The 21433-nt window shown below is 41.2% G+C and overlaps 1 protein-coding gene across 12 annotated transcripts in view; it reads left to right on the top strand.

Moving 5' to 3' along the window:
• The window catches only part of RAPGEF1 (Rap guanine nucleotide exchange factor 1), a 151422-nt gene that overhangs the window by 73197 nt on the left and 56792 nt on the right, over nucleotides 1-21433 (top strand). For all 12 annotated transcript variants that reach the window (XM_089675102.1, XM_089675106.1, XM_089675103.1 and 9 more), the window contains exons 2-4: nucleotides 727-869; nucleotides 10063-10241; nucleotides 14800-14956. In XM_089675102.1, coding sequence (XP_089531228.1) covers nucleotides 727-869; nucleotides 10063-10241; nucleotides 14800-14956 — 479 coding nt within the window. The remainder of the gene's footprint in view (nucleotides 1-726; nucleotides 870-10062; nucleotides 10242-14799; nucleotides 14957-21433) is intronic.

Raw genomic sequence — 21433 nt, 5'->3', positions numbered from 1 at the left:
CAACAAAAAGTGAAGGGAAGTAATCCCAGTACAGGCACAACAGCAAAAACTTGGAAGAAGGTCAAAGTCTTTCTCACTCTATTCACAGCAAATAAAAGATGCTCTGGAGTTCCACTTTAAAGAGTGGTTTTGCTTGTGCTCTGATTTGGAATTTGTAAACACTGCATCTTTTTACATTATTACATCTGTGCAGGTTTACTCAGAAAAATGTATATTTATGTCCTCCTAAAACCTGACAGGTTCTGCTGTGTTAGCTGCTTGGCATCAGGCTGAGAACACAAACTGCTGTCTCCCTGCTCCTGAGTTTGCACTGAAGCATCACATAACCGAGCCTCAGTGCTTGTGTACATTCTCCTTATAGACTCTCTTATTTGATGATGTGATATGCACTCATAATCTGGAAGACAGGCAGTTGACAGGCCAGCAGCTGCTGGATCTTAGACGGGCCTCTCATCTTTGATTCTCAGTAGAAGAGACCAACTGAGACAAAGCAAGTAATGCTAAATAAATAAAACCTTAGATTGTAAGCTTCTCAAGGGCCTGGAAGGCTGTGAATGTGCAATATATGTAATAGACAGTGCTTTGTAAGTACCTGTAATAAATAAATAGACATTTTTCCTATGTAAGCCCAGATTCTTGGTCTAATAATAATTGGTTCTCTGCACACCTTTGTCCGTCTGTAGAACATACCTTCTAATGCTTTTCTTTGATTTTTTTTGTTTGTAGATAGTCAGCGTTCCCACCTCTCATCTTTCACTATGAAATTGAAGGACAAGTTCCACTCTCCTAAGATCATCAAGAGAACGCCTTCTAAGAAAGGGAAACCTGCCGACCTGACTGTAAAACCTGAAGAAAAACCTGTTAATAAAGTGAGTGATCCACTTTCTTTTTCATGATCTCCTCTTTTGTATGCTGTGTTTCGGTTTCAAGAACCATAAAATTCTCTGCAAGAATGAACTAATAGGTGTTCAGCTAGAATAAGCCCCCACCAGCTGGCACACACCTTTGCCACACTACCCTACCACTACTTTGCTCTGTTGGAATCCCTTAGTAAATAGTCACATCTTCTGGGTATGGAAGAGCATGTGGCTTCCTCCCAGCATGCGGTGTTTGGGTCTAAGCATCCAGTCGCCAAGACATAAAGCTGTAGTGAGGGTAAGGAAGAAGTTATAGAAAACTTTGAGAGCTAATTTTCCAAGGCTGAGAGCTGCTCTCCAAGACTTAGACTGGGAGGGAATATTGGCATCGATGAACACAGAAATGGGAGTTCTTCAAAAAGACTATGTGAACACACTGCAAAATATATTCCCATGGGCAACAAGTTTTTAAAAGGCTAAAAATCAAACTTGTGTGGCTTACGGCCAAAGTTAAAAAAGCTATAGATAAGAAAGGAACTTTTATTAAATATAAAAATGAAGGAATGCTATCATTGTTTAAACATTACAAAGAATATAACCGAATATGCAAAAAGGAAGTAAAGGCTGCAAAAATTGAAAACGAACGACAGATTGCAAAAGATAGCAGGACCAACCCCCAAAAACTCTTCAAATACATTAATAGTAAAAAGGTCAGGACCGAGCATGTAGGCCCTTTACAAAGTAATCTAGTGTGGGTGACTGGGGATAAAGAGAAAGCAAATTTATTTAATACCTTCTTCAGCTCTGTGTATACAAAGGAGCATGGGTGAGCTCTTGTCCATAATGGACATGGTGTTGACGCAGCTCCAGATGATCCACATTGGCTCACAGCTGATATGATCCAAAAATATTTAGACAGTATAAAGGTGAATAAAGCACATAGACCGGATGGCATACACCCACGAGTCCTTAAAGAATTGAGCTCTGTCATTTCAAAGCCATTGTTTCTCATTTTTAGGAACTCTTTTAATGACTGGTGTAGTACCACTGGTTTGGCATAAGGCCAATGTGGTACCAATATTTAAAAAGGGGTCAAAATCTTTACCAAGTAATTATAGACCTGTTAGTTTAACTTCTATAGTTGGGAAGATACTGGAGAGTTTAATAAAAGACCACATAGATTTCTTTTTATGAGGAGGTGAGCAAAACCTTGGACAGAGCGATGGCAGTGGACGTGGTATACTTGGATTTTGCAAAAGCGTTTGACACAGTTCCCCACGTGGCTAATGTGTAAGGTAAAGTCTACGGGCTTGGAAAAATCTGTATATAAATGGATAGAAAACTGGCTAAAAGATCGTATTCAGAGAGTAGTAGTTAATGATTCATACTCTGAATGGTCTGGGGTCATCAGTGGTGTACCCCAAGGTTCAGTGTTGGGACCCTTACTTTTTAATATATTTATAAACAATATAGGGTCTGGGATTAAAAATCCCATTTCAGTCTTTGCAGATGACACCAAGCTGTGCAGTAGAATAACGTCCTTCCAGGATGTCCTCAATTTACAAGCCGACCTCAATGCACTGTTTAATTGGGCAACTATGTGGCAAATGAGGTTTAATATTGATAAATGTAAAGTTATGCACTTGCTAAGAATATGCATGCATCATACATACTAGGGGGGTACAACTGGGGGAATCAATGGTGGAGAAGGATCTGGGGGTTCTGGTAGATCACAAGCTTAATAATGGCATGCAATGCCAAGCTGCGGTTTGTAAAGCGAGCAAAATCCTCTCTTGTATTAAAAGAGGTATAGACTCCAGAGAGAGATATCATATTACCCCGGTACAAATCATTAGTAACACCTCATCTGGAATATGCAGTTCAGTTTTGGGCAACAATTCACAAAAAGAACATTGGGGAACTGGAGAAAGTACAGAAAAGGGCAACCAAACTGATAAGAGGCATGGAGGAGCTCAGCTATGAGGAAAGATTAGAGGAACTGAATTTATTCTCTCTTGAGAAGAGGAGATTAAGGAGGGATATGATCAACATGTATAAATACATCAGTGGTTCATATAGTGAACTCGGTGTAGAGTTATTCACCCTGAGGTCATCACAGAGGACAAGGGGGCACTCTTTACGTCTGGAGGAAAAGAAATGTAATCTCCAAATACGGAAAGGTTCCTTCACAGTGAGAGCTGTGAAAATGTGGAATAGACTCCCCTTTAAGAGTTGGTTCTGGCCAGCTCAGTGGATTGGTTTAAAAAAAAGCCTGGATTCTCTCTAAGATACACAGAATATAACTGGATACTAACATTTATAGGTAAAGTTGTTCCAGGGAATATCCGATTGCCTCTCGGGGGATCAGGAAGGAATTTTTTCCCCTGAAGGAGCAAATTGGATCATGCTTTGCTGGGTTTTTTGCCTTCCTCTGGATCAACTGTGGGTATAGGATTATAACTTTTTTTTTTGGTTGAACTGGATGGACTTTTGTATTTTTTCAGCCAGACTAACTATGTAAGAATTACAGGTATGGATATTTTATATATAGTTACATTAGTCCTGCTTGGACAAATGTACTTATGCACATACTATACCTGGCTGATGCCCTTGGAAGTTTGTAATCACTGAAGTTGACACCACTACTCCAGTGCCCTCTACTTGCCTTTGGGTCCTGTGCTGAGTGGCCGCACTTCTGCTTATTGAACACAGGAGATTGGCCGCAAAGTGTCCTGTGATTGGTTAAAGTGAAGTGGCGGACAGTTGAAGCTACTCTGAATTCTTGATGTCTCTATTTTTGTTCATATAATGTACTACATTATATTGTTGTACTGCTTTTTTAATTTTAATAAAAGTAGTTTTTTTAACATGAAGAGGCGGGCAGTGACATCATGCTCTCCACCTTGTCCAATCAGAGATCACTTTGCATTAATTCAAAAATGCAAAGCACTCTCTGCATGGCATCCGTAACAAGCAGAGTGCAGCAGGGCAGCTCGACATGGGACCTGGAAGTAAGTGGAGATGACTGGAGTTGTGGTGTCTACTTCAGTGATTTCCAGCTTCCAGGGGCATCGGCCAGATCTGGTATATATGTAGTTACATTGCTCCAAACTGTACCTGGAAGTAAGTTTAGATCAGCGGAGAAGCGTTGTCTACTTCAGTGATTTCCAGCTTCCAGGGACATCGGCCAGATCTGCTATATATGTAGTTACATTGCTCCAAACAGGACCTGGAAGTAAGTGGAGATCAGCGGAGAAGCGTTGTCTACTTCAGTGATTTCCAGCTTCCAGGGACATCGGCCAGATCTGGTATATATATGTAGTTACATTGCTCCAAACTGGACCTGGAAGTAAGTGGAGATCAGCGGAGAAGTGGTGTCTACTTCAGTGATTCAGCTAGGTGTAGTATATACAAAGTTACATTGGTTCAAGCTAGACCAATTTAATTATGTATAAAATCTCAATACATGGAATTCATCTTTAACCCTGTGTAACCTCTGACACCATGGAACCTGCAGTGTGTTAACATTTTCACCTCTGAAGGAAACAAGAGTTTATGGATGGGGAGTATCAGGGGGTTCTTCTTAAATGAGCAAAATCTCTTTAAATGTAACTTGTCATTAGAGAATCATGGAGGCTGCCAATGCTGACTTAATGCTGGTTCCCGGACTGTATTATTTCTGTGCTTTCTGTTTCACTGACATGGAACAAGTTTGCACATCTGAAGCATGAGACTTGGTTTGCTGCACACAAGTTCTCTGATTTTTTTCCCTTTCTGTGTACTGTAATTGCTCTCCTCTGCTTCTAAGAATGTACATGCTTGGCCTGAGTTTTTCATTGCACATCCATTTAAGCTGCTGTACATGGGTTTGAAGTGTTTGCTTTTATCAGGCAATGTGGATTGTGTCACCCTGTGATATTATCTGGTCTTGTTGCTTGATCTCCCACCCCACAGCTGTAGGATGGGATGTGAGTTGTACTCCTGGGAGAATGGTATTCCACCACACCCCACAGCTGAGGATTGCCTCACCCAACTGCTTGAAAGGCTCTAACTTCCATGGCCAAATGTTCACATCCCAGCGGAGAGATCTGAGCTTCAGCTGGTTCATGTCTCTCCCTGTAATAGTTGGTGCAGTCTGGCAGCCTTCTAATTCCATACATGGAGCAGGGATCAGTGCTGCCTACAACACTTGTGTGATTACAGGGTAATGTAAAAAGCCACAAAGAGTACATAAAGAGTTAATGCCATTGACCGACATTTAACCATGTCCCTGCATGTCTTCCAAACTGCCAATAATATCTACATGTACATGGTCCAGTTATCATACATTTTGGATCATTTTAGACTAAGTTCATTGTTTTATATCTCTTCTAACTTATGCAGGCCACAGACGGGTTGTTTATCGGCCGAACGAAAATTCGGCCGATATTCACACCGTTATTGGGGCAATGTCATCGGCCGATATTTTCGCGGTTCTTCTTGTTTCTTTTTATCGGTCATGCTGGAAAATCTACAAAAAATGGCTGTTTTTTATAAGCATTGGTGGCAGCAATGACCGATTTTCCATTTATCGGCCGACAATTTGGTCGATAAACGTCCCGTCTATGGCCTGCATTAGCAAAAGACTCTTTAACCTAATCTATTATGCAATTGGATTATTACCAGGTGAGACGCATAATGACCCTCATTATGTTTCCATTCCTGTTTGCGCTGTTCAGAAGTTCAGTACAGGGACTGAACATCCTAATCTGTAATATTTTGTCATGTGTACACATGGGTAAATCTGATTCAGCCCTGGTTCACACTGATGCGGTGCGGAATTCACAGCGTTTTCTATGCAAATTCCGCATCACACCCCATTCATGCGAACGGCTGCGGGTGTGTGTTAAGAACACCCCAAAAGCGGTCCACAAAACGCAGTGCGATGTGCAGAATCGGATCACATAGGTGTGAATACCCATGCGATCCAATTCTAGTGCGGACCCAAAAATGTGTGCTGCATCTTTTTGGTGCGGGTGCGATTAGAACCATACAGAATGTATGGCTCAAATCGCACCGCACACAAATCGCATGGGATTTGCACAGGAATGCGGTGCGGTTCCTGTGCGAATTGCACGTGATATACCGCACCGCATATGTAAACCCAGGCTCAAGGATGGTCCTGAGCTCACTAGAGGTTGGGCAGGTTAGTTGTCACATATAAGTACCTATTATAGAGAATACATACGTGTATGATCTTATGGTTATAAGCATGTTTAAAGCCTAGCACATTGAGCCTGTCTTTGGTCTGACACACATTATATGGACAGCAGGTTGACTCCTCAGGAACCGGCTGACATTTCAACAGTGTATGGCCAGCTTTCCAATTAACAGCGGCCTGCCAGTCTGCCGTGTGCTCGCCTTCATTTGGCCATTGGGCTGCCTTTCTGCTAGACAGATAGTCACGACAAACCTGCAGATTGATAGGGTTAAGGTTTACATATACTTTTAGCTTTCATTACAGATTACTTGCTGTGAACAGTAATCTATCTAGCACTGTAATGTATGAAATCCATTATTTTGTGTTGGATGTAAATGTGAACACTGCTCTTGTACATAGTAAGCTGTTATCTAATCATCAGCTTTAACTCTTAGCTGACTCATTAACATGGGTAAAATCACTAGCTCTGGTAATGTGTGACATTTTATGGTTTAGATGTGTGAGCCCCCTGCAGTGTCATTCAGAATACATGAGTTTGGAAAGTACAGTCAGGTCACACAATGACTGTGAAATACTCCCAGATCATAGTGAAACTCTGAGCCTCCAAGTTTCTGTTGAAACCATCTTATATTCTTGCAGAATTTGCTAGAAAGAAGCAAGAGAATTGAGTGCTCTTCGATTTCAGAGGGTTTTTTATTTTTTTTTCTCATTTTTTTTCAAGGTAGTTTTGAAAATGACACATGTAATCTTCTGTAGGGTGGGTAATTCAGGAAGAACTATGACACACTTGGATAGATGATTCCATTATATCAGTGGTCTGATGCACATGCACTTCTGCCGCAGTCTTTGTACCGTCATTTAGCCACTGTGGCTAAATGGTTAGCACTTCTGCCTGGCAGTACTAGGGTCGTTAGTTCGAATCCCAGCCACGGCACCTCCTGCCTGGAGTTTGCATGTTCTCCCTGTGCCTGCGTGGATTTCCACCGGGTACTCCGGTTTCCTCCCACACTCCAAAGTCATGCTGGTAGGTGAATTGGATCCTGTCTAACTTGGCCCTAGTATGTGTATGTATGAATGTGACTTAGGGACCGTAGATTGTACGCCCCTTGAGGGTTAGGTACTGATGTGCGCTGCGTAAATTGACGGCGCTATACAAGTACCCGAAATAAAAAGATAAATAAATAAAATATATCCAGACCACACAGTAATGGTTGTTAAACCTCCTTCTTCCCCACTTTTGCATCTCGAGCTTCTCTTATGCTACTCTCCTTCTTTAGAACACCTTTCTGTATGTCACTAGAAGTCTCAAAGCCCAAACAACTATTTTAAAACCCTCTTTTTTTAAGTAGACATAGAACAGCCAGCTTCCCTATGTACCAATATACCATTATTGTACCTTGGGTGCAGAAAAATAAAAGCTTTCTTTGATTTTGAGAACAAGGCCTTACCTTAGCCCTTACTATATTTCTTAGAAAGCTTCCTCATTCCCTGGTATGTAGATTGAGGACAGAGAAGCCAGTAAGACCCAGGAAGGAATTTACCAGGTGATCTCATTAGCACACACATCCTTCACCTATCAACTATGTTTTCCACAGCCTCCCCGGCATCTCTCCATGTGTGCATTTGATTGCCTTCCCCAGCATCCCTTCACATGGGCTCAGGCCGCATGTAGCTGGCAAGACCTGCCTGATTGGATACAGACTGATTGGATAGATGGTGTGTCCTCCTATTATATAGTTTTGGTAAATCTAAAGGAGATTGTACAATCAGATTTTACAGTGTATGGCCACATTTACTCACCTAAAATTACTCAGATGCACTTTCAGTGTCATAATTATCGGCACACTAAACACAGAAGCACACACGCATTTTGCCACGTGAAAAAACGGGTGAGAAATGCAGCAAAATGCACAGTAAAGAATGTGCGACTCACACCACGCCAAAATGTCCCATGAGCTACTTTGCCACATGTAGTGCAGCCCATTGAAATCAACAGACTACTCTATGTGTGTCACTGGAAAAAACGAGCCAAAAAACAGTCTCAAGTTATGGCTGGGGCCTGAAAGTGAAATTGTTTTTTTTTTTTTTTTACACAAGATCAATGAGACTCCATTCACATCTGTGTGTTTCTGAGTGCATGGCAAACTGCACAGAAAATGCATGCTTTTCCATGCATTTCAGAAACACACTGCAAATGTGCATCATGTTGGTGTTGTCATTACATGTTAAAGGCACTCAAAGTATTTTATTTATTTATTACAGGCACTTATATATAGTACCGGCAATTTACGCAGCGCTTTACATATATATTGTACATTCACATCAGTCCCTAACCCTCAAGAGGTGTACAATCTAAAGTCCCTAACTTACATTCATACATACACTAGGGCCAATTTAGGCAGGATCCAATTAACCTACCAGCATGTCTTTAAAGTGTGGGAGGAAACCCACACAGGCACAGGGAGAGCATGCAAACTCCAGGCAGGATTCAAACCAATGACCCTAGTACTGCCAGGCGGAAGTGCTAACCATTTAGCCACTGTGCTGCCCTTCGTGCAGCAAACACACCAAAAACGGTGACAACGCTATGTGCTCCGCTCCAAGAAAAAGTTCTGAAGCTTCTCTGGGGCAATTGTTCTGTGATTCAACAAGGAAGTAAAGGCTTCTGGGAGATGGCCTACAGAAAGTGAATGCTGAGAGATGATATACAGGAAGTGATGGAATCTGAAAATCATTAAAAAATATTCTAATAAACTGCCAAGAAATTGAATCTCCTGTGGATAAGGTAAGTGAGAGTAAATCACATTAGGATGGCTGGGTCTGAAATGGCATTGGAAAACACTTTTTTTTTATTTATGAAAAAGGATATTGTGCCCGAAAAGGTGAACTTACCTTTTTAAGTTTGCCATAGATGGATCAAAGTTCTGAAGGGACCAGCTGAGTTTAGATAATTTGGAATTTTGTTTTCAATCAGTTCTGCAGCCAGTTTGCTGCCGCGCTAATCGGTGTTTTCTGACAGTGGAGTTTTGCTGTCCATATACAACAGCGCAAAGGGGACCATTCCTCATTTCACCTCGAATGTGTGGATAGAGGAATCTATCTCTGATCCAATAAAAAGAAACTGTCCGCATGGATAAATTCCACTTGACCCCTCTTTCTAAGGGGTTTGACATGTTTGGATTAATGCGGTTTTATTTTGCACTGACTTTAACCTGCATGATCCTATACAGTTGTAGTCTCTGTGAGGCTTATTTAGGTAATATGTCTTTTCTATATGGCTCTTTTTGTGTGTTGTACATGATTTGTGGTGCACATTTTTGCCTTCTGCCACATTGTATCTAAAAGCGTTCAATAATGGATTTTTTTTTTTTTTACAGTAGAAAAAACTTTATCAGCTTTAAGCCTTGTACACATGCAGCAAAATCAGCCAGTTCAGCAGGAGCTGCCCGACTTTCGGCCCGTGTGTACAACTGACAGGCTTATGTCAAACAGGCATGCTGGAAAACCAGTACCTGCCTGGCTGCCAGCGCTGATAAGTGTGTTCAGGTGGGGAAGGGGGGGAGGCACAAAGGTTCAGTGGGGGAGACCGTTGCACTAACATAGCTTGTGTCACTGCTGCAATGTCTCATTTTCTTTTCGCTCAGCCCACCGGGCTGCACAAAAAAAACTTCTACTCACCAGGCTTTAGACAAGATTCTCATTCCCAGTTTAATTTTATTTGTGCATCTTTTGATGTTTGTCTTTAATTTGAGGTGGGGGCTCTGCAATAATTTAATTAAAGGCAGACCTGTTAATCTGTGCGATAAGATATCAACTACACAAGGAGAGCATTTAGATTTGTATTTTGATAAGGATCAAGAAAGTACACCTATTATATATCACTTCAGGCCTAAAAGCAGCACCTGCTTCTATACATATTGATATTACTACATCAAACTGATCTTCCTATAGCGCTGAGTGAAATTATATTGAATGTTCTCAATACATGACCATTCTTTCTTTTAGACTCTGAGCCGGTTGGAGGAACAGGAGAAAGAAGTCGTCAATGCCCTACGCTACTTTAAGACCATTGTAGATAAAATGGCTGTAGACAAGATGGTGCTGGTGATGCTACCGGGATCCGCCAGCAAAGTCCTGGAAGCCATTCTTCCATTGGTGCAGGCAGATACACACACGCAACAAAGGTAAACTTTTCAGTCTTGAGCTGGTGCAGATTTCACTGCAGTCTGCTATTATTGCTTTATTTGATTTGACTTACACGTGTGTATGGGAATAGTGAAAAGGGGCTTCTTGTGCAGTTACAATACTTTTTCTTTCAATGAACATCACTTGCATCAAAGATATGCGTTGCCATTGACTTAGAAGGACAGTCATATATTCAGCAATGATCAAAAGTCCTCCAATTATGCAGGCCCTATTTTTTGTTTAAAATGCACCTTTAGCTTTTTCAAGTATGCCTAAGAGTGCATTTTTATCTGAATGAAAGTCAAGTATTGGTGTGACAAATCTAGAGATGGGGAGGCCCAGAAAATTTGGGGGGTGTTTTTTTCAAAGCTTTTTTTATTCCATAAAAATTGAAAAAAAATAAGTGTGGAATATGTTTTTTACAATGATAAATATATCTGACATTGTATTCAAACTATATAACATGAAGATCTTAATGAAAGATTTCTAAGACTCTATGTAATGTCTCAAATTATTAAGTTCTTTCAGTTGAAGACAAGCAAATCCTGGAATACAGTTCAGGTAACACTGTACTTCTCAATGCAGTTGTCAAACAAGAGAAATATGGATTTCTGCCACGAGGGGGCACTGCAGGGAAAATTCTCCAATTTAGCTTACTAATGGGCTCCATCTTGTACCTCCTAGTTGGGTGATTTTTGAAATACAGTAGATAGTTTGTCCTCTCAGGCCTTAATTGACAGGTAAGAGGGTACATTTGTCTGACAAATTAGTTCATATTTATAACCTTTAAATGATTCCTATTAATGTTCACCATCACAGCATAATGTTTACCTATAGTCTGCTCAGTAAATTGGTTTTCTTTTCCTCCTCTCAGTAAAATGGTGACACCAATATCTAGAGCAGTGGTCTCCAAACTGTGGCCCTGGGATCAGATGTGGCTTTTGCTTTCCTTTATTCAGCCCTTGAGGCAATATTCCTGCCACTAGCAACAACAGTGGGGCACGATTTATTTATTGACACCAATGATGGGGCATAATTCCTTTCACTGACACCAACAATGGGGCACTATTCCTCCTACTGGCATCAACTATTTCTCCCCTTAATACCAAGAATCTTGTATTGTTTACCCGCACTGGGCACAGCCGTACCCCCAAAAGTCAGAAGAACAGTAAACTGGCCCTTTCTTTGGAAAGTTTGGAGACCCCCGATCTAGAGTTTGGAAATATTTCCACAGTACAGTTTCTGCTGAGAGCAGAGCTGCAATTTGTAAATATTGTGAGAAGAAATATTCTTTTCCAAATGATGCAAGGATGACAGACAAAACACATCCTGGCATGCCAGAGGTCCCCTGAAGACATTAAAAATGCTTTATGGAATTAAATGATGAGGACCATAATGAAAGTAGCTTTTCCCATTCCAGAAACACTCTTTTTGCTGCTTCTGGATCATCACAAAGTATTACTTCACCAGCAGCATCTTCAGATAAGGAAGTGTTACAAACCACATCCTCGCAAAAATACACAATCTCTTCATTTATAGATAAAATGACACCTGGAAATCAGAACACTGATCAAGCAATATATGTATCTGGATCAGCATGATCAACTACTAAAAATTCATACTGGCAGGAAGATATTAATTTATTGTAAGGGAAAAGAGTAAGGGGGGCGGTTACCTGTTCTCATGTATAGTTAAAATGTTCTTAGCATATACAGTCTGTGATTCTATTTTTAACAAAAAATACAATTTTAAAAAGCAAGTTTAGTTTATTTACTGAATAAGCTGTAGCTTTATTTCAAGTGTAATGCTTTTATCTATTATTATTATACAGGATTTATATAGCACCAAAAGTTTGCTGAGCGCTATACAATATAACAGGAGACAATACAGCAACAATACAGTTCAGTACAAGAGGGTTATACACTGTATTTCACATTCCCAGTGTAACAAAATGACTTTCAATTTGTAAAACTATTCCACACTAATTTGTTTTTAAATTTTTCAAAAATTTCCATTTTGAAAAAAATGTTTTTTTCCCATGGCTTTACAATTTCCAGAAATGTTACATTTCTAGGCAAGTCACCTGTCAGCTTTTTCCAGGGATGGGTAAGGGGAAGAATAGAAACTAGACAAGCACAGCAAACATATCTCTCTTCTTCATTCATCCCCCAGTTGTGCCCATAAAATGGGGTGGTTATCTGATGTGGCCCAGGCTTAGTTGGGTGTTTGTGGACAGTTATCTGTTACTGTCTACATCCATTAATTCCTAGTTTTAGCTTGAAAAGTCCAGCCTCACAGAACATTTCCCTTTCTCACCTGTTGCAGTTTTTTAAACCATACACAACAATTGTGGATTCTGAATATGTTTCTATGGACAGCAATGCTTCGGCCTGCGTAAGGGATGCCAGGTTTGATCATGTGACATACTGTTGAAGTGATTTCACTGGAGTACCAAAGTCCAAATAGGGCTACTACAGGTAGTGTTCCCTAGGAAGTAATACTCAGTATAAACCTGATAAGGCTTTATAGGACCCCAGTATTATTATTATATAGTATTTATATAGCGCTAAAAGTTTTGCTCAGCGCTGTACCAGTAGTTGAGGCATTCACAGGCTTCTCATTTCAATACTTCCTGTACCCTGAAGTTACTTTTAAGGAGACTTGTGAATCTACTACTGAGCACTGCCTAACATCCTACTGCTTTCACTTAGTTCTCAAGTTGTTCACAGCAGCACTGGAATCCAGGTTGTGTTGAACGTTAACATAGTAAATTAGCAGTTTGTGTTAAAGGACACGTGTGCCACACAAATATCCACCTGTACTCCTTTTGCCTTCCTTCAGATGATCCACAGGTACCAGTGCTGCAGAAAACTGCCAAACGGAAGCCCCACTTTTTCTTACTAGAACAGTCTTATCATTCCTATCCAAATCTAAAAAATCAACTTTGAGGGAGAGCCTGTCTCTTTGTAGGCCTACAGCAAGTCCTCATGTTCTTTAAATTCAAGCACCAACTTGTGCCATCTCCCTAAGCTAATATTCTAGGGTGCCCTTAAACCTCATGTTCCCCCTTTATACAAACAGCAGCTGTTGGAATTGAAGTCATGTTTACCACTTGCCTACCAGGCACTTTTACGCCCTTCCTGCCCAGGCCAATTTTCAGCTTTCAGAGCTGTGGCACTTTGAATGACAATTGCGCGGTCATGCAACATTGCACCCAAGTGACATTTTTAACATTTTTTTCACACAAATCGAGCTTTCTTTTGGTGGTATTTAATCACCACTAGGTGTTGTATTTTTTGCTAAACAAACAAAAATATACCCAAAATTTTGAAAAAAAAAGCGTCTTTCTTGGTTTCTGTTATACATTTTGCAAACAGGTAATTTTTCTCCTTTACTTATGTGTGCTGATGAGGCAGCAGTGATGGGCACTAATGTGCATTAATAGGCAGCACTGAAGGGCATTGATAGAAGGCACTGACTGGCAGCTCTGATGGGCACTGTTTGGCATTAATAGGCAGCGCTGATGGGTACTGTTTGGCATTAATCGGCAGTGCTGATGGGTACTATTGGGCCTGCACTGATAATCAGTGCCCTGATTATCAGTGTAGATGTCTCCTATCACACTTGCCGTTTATCGGCAGTATTTTACTCATACTGTGACAGCGTGAGGAAAGTGCTGCCGATAAACGACAAGTGTGTTTACATCGTGATCAGCTATGATTGGCCGTTTACCAACGATTGTGATCAGCTGTGTCCAAAAGACACAGCGATCACAGAGAGTGTCGGGTGCATGCTGCAGCATGTGTGCAGGGGCCATGATTCTGGGAGGATGTCAATAGACACCCTCCCAGAACTGGATGACCGCACTGTAACTGTCATTCGGCTATAGCATGGTTGGGAAGTGGTTAAGCCCACCACCTCCTGCACCTCACCGTTTGTCTATTGATTACAGCGATGGAGCAATATTGAGACAAGGGAGAGAGTGGACAGAACATGACCTCTAACTGGTATTTGCATAATATGGTGCTGCATGTTTTTGTGTCCTGGGTCACCCAAAAAGATGCTGAACTAATTTTAGGAATTGCTATTTTAAAGAGCAGATGATGTTTGGAAGAAACTTCCAGCAGAGGTAGTGAGCCAGTCAACAGTAAATAGCTTCAAACTTGCTTGGGACAAGCGTAGATCTATACTCAGACATAAAAGTTAACAAAAATAAACAAAACATCCCCCACCCCAAGAAAAAAAACCCGGCAGACTCGATGGGCCACTCGGTCTTTTTCTGCCGTCACTTTTCTATGTTTCTATGAAATGTAGGGGTAGTCCCCTCTACATAGCTGTATGTACAACCAGTTTGCAGTGTATTTTTAGTACAGGTACTCTATACACAAGTCTAATTCTGGTACATGTTCTCAAATCATCTGTAGTAAAGTTCATGAACAAAGTTTGTGTATAGCCATTTCATAAGTGTATGTTGTATTGCAATAGGCTAATGGATAAGAGAGGAGTCTTTTAATTTTTTTTCAATGAGTCATTGATTTTTTTCCTCCTTGTTCACAGTACTGCTATCGCCTCCTGCTACAACCGAGTGTACCAGTCTCTTGCCAACCTTATACGCTGGTCTGATCAGGTCATGCTGGAGGGTGTCAACTGTGAGGACAAGGAGATGGTATCCACTGTGAAAGACGTCATAAAAGCTGTGCTGGATGGTGTCAAGGTCAGGAGTTTTCTTGCAGAATATGAATTTGCTTTTGAGGGATTTCATTTGGTTCTCACATCATACACTGATCAGCCATAACTTTATGACCACTGACAGGTTAATTGAATAAAATTAATTATCTTGTTACAATGCAATCTGAAAGTCAGGATTTATTAGGCAGCAAGTAAACATGTTGTCCCTGAAGTTGATGTGTTCAAAGCAAAATAAAGGGCATCACAATCTGTTGTGTATGGGGCTGCATAGCCAAAGACTGGTCAGGGTGCCCATGCTGACCCGTCTGCAGCCTAAAACACCTAGAATGGGCACGTGAGCATCTGAACTGGACCCCAGAGCAATGGAAGATGGCGGCCTGGTCAGATGAATCTCATTTTCTCTTACATCATGTGGATGGCCAGGTGTGTGCATCACCTGGGAAAGAGATTGCATCAGGATGCAGTATGGGAAGAAGGCAAGCTGGCAGAGGCAGTGAGATGCAGTGTTCTGATGGAAAATCCTTGGGTCCTGCTCATCATGTAGCAGGATCTATACCACCTACCTATACAGTAGATTGTTGCAGACCAAGTATATCCCTTCATGAAATCCGTATTCCCTGATAGCAGTGGTCGCTTTCAGCAGGACAATGTTCCCTGTCACACTGCAAAAATGGTTCAAGAATGGTTTGAGGTGTTGACTTGGCTTCCAAATTCTCCAGATCCCAATCCAATTGAGCATCTGTGGAATGTGCTGGAAAAATGTCTGATCCATGGAGATCTCACCTTGCAACCTATAGGACTTAAAGGATCCACTACTGACGGCTTGGTGTCAGCTACCAAAGCATACCTTCAGAGGTCTAGTGGCGTCAATGCCTCGATGGGTCAGGGATGTTTTGGCAAAGGTGGACCTGCTCAGTATTAGGTGGGTGACCATAGACGTATGGCTGATTGGTGTATAATGAAGATACACTCAATTTACTAAGCAGTTACAGTCATTATTTGCCATGTTATTTGTGCCAGTGAGTGTCAGCAAGAGTAGAATAAATCAGTCACATTGCTAGACAGAACAATTGTTATAACCAGGAACACATGTCTTTATAATAGCTTTGTAGTTTCCACGTATTCTACTAAACCAAGTCCACAATGCAATTTTTACAGAATACACTGATCATTAAAGTGGAGTTCCATTCACTCTGTAAAAAAAAATAAAAGTTAGCAGCTACAAAAACCGTAGTTGCTGACTTTTAAAAAAAACAGCCACTCACTTGTCCCACGATCCCGCGTTTCCCCCGCCGCAGCCTGTTTCACCAGTCGTCCTGTATGCCAGGCGACAGCATCTTAAGTGTGGGCACCCGGCTGTGACAGCTTGCGGCTTCACAGCTGGGTGCCCACTGCACATGCGCGAGCAGCGCTGCGCTACCTGAATGGCCCCGTCATCTTCTGGCACCTGTCATGTGTCCCACAAGACTTCGGGGAGGGAGGGTAGGAGGACAACTTCCGCTTCCGATCACCTAGGCGATTGCAGCGGAAGTGGGGGTGGGTACCTGTCAAATTCGGGTACCCGTTCCCCCAACCCCCCCCTTCCCAAAGGTGCCAATCCTTAATGGGGAGCGGGGGACCAATCTTTAAAGCGGAAGTTCCCCGGGTAATCAGTTCAATAGACTGGCTAAACAGAATTAAATATCTTTGCTAAGTAAGAGTTCAAATAAAGTGCCTTGCAAAAGTATTCATACCCCTTGACATTTTTCACATTTTGTCATTTTACAGTCAAAAATGTAAATGTATTTTATTGGGATTTTATGTGATAGACCAATACAAAGTGGTACATAATTGTGAAGTGGAAGGAAACTGATAAATGGTTTTCAAAATTTTTAACAAATATCTGAAAAGTGTGGCGTGCATTTGTATTCCGCCCTCTTTACTCTAATACCCCTAACTAAAATCTAGTGGCACCAATTGCCTTCAGAAGTCACCTAATTAGTAAATAGAGTCCACCTATGTGTAATTTAATCTTAATATAAATACAGCTGTTCTGTGACGCCTTCAGTGGTTTGTTAGGGAACATTAGTGAACAAACAACATCATGAAGACCAAGGAACACATCAGACAGGTCAGGGATAAAGTTGTGGAGAAGTATAAAGCAGGGTTAGGTTAAAAAAAATATATCAAAAGGGATAACAGGCACATGGTGTGGCAGTCCATGTATGTTTGATGAGTCCCAAATGGGCAGGGGTGAAGGTAGTCCAGTAGGCACTAAGGGCAAGCTGCGTAGGAGCGAAGCATAACTCTGCAGAAGGGAAAACGTTACCCATGGCTACAGACTTCTCACCCTTTTACCCATGAGCCTGTTTTTAAATTCTATGATGTGAGTTACTACTTATCTTTTTATTAAATACCTTCACAGTACACACTTAGAGGCACTGTGTTTCTTTGTTTATAAAAAAAATATCCCAAGCTTTGAACATCTTAAGGAACACTGTTCAATCCATCATCCAAAAATGGAAAGAGTATGGCTCAACTGCAAACCTACCAAGACATTGCCATTCACCTAAACTGACAGGCCAGGCAAGGAGAGCATTGATCAGAGAAGCAGCCAAGAGGCCCATGGTAACTCTGGAGGAGCTGCAGAGATCCACAGCCCAGGTGGGAGAATCTGTCCACAGGACAACTATTAGTCGTGCACTCCACAAATCCGACCTTTTATAGAAGAGTGGCAAGAAGAAAACCATTGTTGAAAGAAAGCCATAAGAAGTCCCATTTGAAGTTCGAGAGAAGCCATGTGGAGGACACAGCAAACGTGGAAAAGGTGCTCTGGTCAAATGAGACCAAAATTTAACTTTTTGGCCTAAAAGCAAAGCGCTATGTGTGGTGGAAAACTAACACTGCACATCACTCTGAACACACCATCCCCACTGTGAAACATGGTGGTGGCAGCATCATGTTGTGGGGATGCTTTTATTCAGCAGGGACAGTGAAGCTGGTCAGAGTTGATGGGAAGATGGATGGAGCCAAATACAGGGCAATCTTAGAAGAAAACCTGTTACAGTCTGCATAAGACTTGAGACTGGGGCGGAGGTTCACCTTCCAGCAGGACAACGACCCTAAACATACAGCCAGAGCTACAATGGAATGGTTTGGATCAAAATATTTTCATGTGTTAGAATGGCCCAGTCAAAGTCCAGACCTAAATCCAATTGAAAATCTGTAGTTAGTCATGAAAATTACTGTTCACAGACGCTCTCCATCCAATCTAACAGATCTTGAGCTATTTTGCAAAGAAGAATGGGCAAAAATGTCACTCTCTAGATGTGCAAAGCTGGTAGAGACATCCCCAAAAAGACTCGCAGCTGTGAAAGGTGGTTCTACAAAGTATTGGCCTGGGGTCTGAATACAAATACATTCCATACTTTTCACATATTTATTTGTAAAACATTTTTAAAATCATTTCTCATTTTCCTTCCACTTCACAATTATGTGCCACTTTGTGTTGCTCTATCACATAAAATCCCAATAAAATACAATTACGTTTTAGGTTGTAACATGACAAAATGTGGAAAATGTCAAGGGGTATGAATACTTTTTCAAGGCACTATATGTGAACTCTCTTACTTAGCAAAGATGTTTAATTCTGTTTAGCCAGTCTTTTGAACCAGTTACCCCTTCCAGGCACCAGAAATTCCACTTACACAGTACATCTTCGCCTGGGCTTGTGAGTTAACAAAGATGAAGATGAATAATGCAGTTTTAAATAGATCTATTTAATTATATAGATCATAATGACAACTGTTACAGTGTAAGTTTACCTTTTCACAAAAAATAAAAATGTGAATGAGCACCCTGCACTCGTGAATGTACTAATTTAATGCATGACCAGAGTATTCCTTTAAATAGAAATATTTATTACACTGTGATGTTTCCAGTTAGGGGCTGTGGTGCCTGTGCACACCCCTGTCCCTTTCTGAACAGCATTACAAAATCCTACAATGACAGCATGTTTAGTGGATTATTCCATCTGAACATGTGCAAAGTACTTGGCTGCCCTCATTTTTCCAGCAGCCAGGGGGTTAAACCAAGCCATGCGCCTGGCAGCCTGCATGTCCCCTCTGGGGAGACACAGCTGGAGTCTGAGTCTGTGAGGTCATCCAGGCAATGAAGTCAGATATTTGGGAGACTTCCAGGCCTCCTCTCCCTCCTTGCTCAGCACTGTATAGCCTTTGTTTAACCTTTCAGCTCCCCCCATCTTTTCCTGCTGTCAGTAAGCTGTTGGGGTCTCTGCAACCTTATTATCAGATTGTGCCTATAGTACAAAATGTGATCCTCACAATGCTGTGCATGGCCTGCTTTCCTGAATCTGCTGACTTCTTATTTATACCAGCTGAAATGTTTGCAAATTTTGCTCCAACACAGTGGGGCTCACATCTGTCTACTGTGAGCACAAATGTACACCAGATTGTAGGATCCAAGGAGCTCACAGCTTATCAACACCTGAGCTGCCTTTGTTAGTCATTTGTTTTCTTTCTTTGCCTGTTGCTCTGAAGCTGTGTAGTTTGTTTTTAGTATAGCTGGATTTCCTTTCATATTCAACATTATAAGAATTCTCCAGACTTTCTGCTGTAGGTCATGAAAGACTGGTTTGAAGGACTACAAATGGAACTCAAAATAAAGCTGTGACTAGGCCACGTGCAGCTAAAGACATGTACTTTCATGTTGAATGCTCTAGCTTGCAGAATCAGATTTTATCTGCTGTAGATCTTCTTTTAGTAGTCATTTGATTGTGCAGGCATAAAATGTACTCCTCTGGGCAAACTGTCCTCAAGGTAATGCACAGCAGTTTATTCATTGACTAACTTGGCTCATCAGGAAAAACTGTGGAGTTTGGAATAGGTTTTCTGACTTGGATGACATTCTCCCACCCAACAGTGGCAGGCATGATGCCAATTGAAGGAGGGAGGGAGTGTCATTCATCCAGGTTACAAAACCTGTTCCAGTCAATATTCTCCCTGAGATAAGTGATGCTGGCAGCCATGAAGAGAGTGAAGGATAAATGTGCCCTATTCTAATAAAACACAAAAAAGGCAAAGGGTTAATTTACAGTTAGGTCCATATATATTTGGATACAGGCACCATTTTAGTTTTTTTCAGGTATTTACCAAAACATATTCAATCTATAGTTCTATAATGGATATGGGCTGAAAGTGCACACTCTCAGGTTTAATTTGAGGGTATGTACATCCAAATTGGAATTACAGCTCTTAAGAGTAGCCATCCCCCCCTTTTTCAAGGCACCAAATGTAATTAGACAATTGAATATAATCATAAATAAAATGTTCATTTGTAATATTTTGTTGAGGATCCTTTACTGTCAATGACTGCCTGAAGTCTAGAACCCATGGACATTACCAAAGACTGGGTTTCCTCCTTTCTGATGCTTTACCAGGCTCTAACTGCAGCTGTCTTCAGTTGTTCTTTGTGGGTCTTTCTGCCTTTAGTTTTGCCTTCAGCAAGTGAAATGCATGCTCAATTGGGTTGAGATCAGGTGGCTGACTCAGCCATTGCAGAATATTCCACTTCTTTTCCTTCAAAAGCTCCTGGGTTGCTTTTGCAGTGTGTTTTGGATTATTGTCCATCTGTACTGTGAAGAGCCATCCAATCAACTTTGCTGCATTTGGCAGAATCTGGGCTGACAGTATATCTCTAAATACTGCAGAATTCATCCGGCTGCTTCTGTCTTCTGTCACATCATCAATAAACACCAATGACGCAGTGCCACTGGAAGCCATGCATGCCCATGCCATCACACTGCCTCCACCATGTTTTACAGATGACATTATGTGCTTTGGATAATGAGCTGTTCCAAGCCTTCTCCACACTTTTTTCTTCCCGTCATTCTGGTACAGATTAATCTTAGTTTCATCTGTCCAAAGAATACTTTTCCAGAACTGGTCTGGATTTTTTAGATTTTTTTTTTTTTTTTGGCAAAGTCTAATCTGGCTTTCTATTCTTCAGGTTTATGAATGGTTTGCACCTTGAGGTGAACCCTCTGTATTTGTTCTCATGAAGTCTTCTCTTGATTGTAGACTGACAATGTTACTGCCACCTCCTGGAGAGTGTCTTTCACTTCTCTGGATGTTGTGAATGGGTTTTTCTTTACCAAAGAGAGGATCCTACGATCATCCACCACTGTTATCTTCTATGGACATCCATGCCTTTTTATGTTGCTGAGCTCACCAGTGCGGTCTTCTTTCCTCAGAATGCACCAGACTGTTGATTTGGCCTCTCCTAATGTTGCTGCTATCTCTCTGATGGATTTGTTTCATTTTTTAAGCCTTTCAATGGTCTGTTTCACTTGCATGGACATCTCCTTTGAACGCATGATGTAGGTTCACAGCAATAGATTCCAAATGCAAATACCACACTTAGAATCAACTCCAGACCTTTTACCTGCTTAATTGCAGGTAAAAGAGCTGTAATTCCTAAACCCTTCCTCCAGTTTGGATGTTCA

The sequence above is a fragment of the Staurois parvus genome, unplaced genomic scaffold (genome assembly GCF_062004578.1).
Source record: "Staurois parvus isolate SC_StPar_1 unplaced genomic scaffold, SC_StPar_1.0 ptg000154l, whole genome shotgun sequence".
NCBI lineage: Eukaryota > Metazoa > Chordata > Amphibia > Anura > Ranidae > Staurois > Staurois parvus.
Note: the sequence above shows the minus strand (reverse complement) of the source record. Positions and strands in the feature narration are given on the sequence as shown.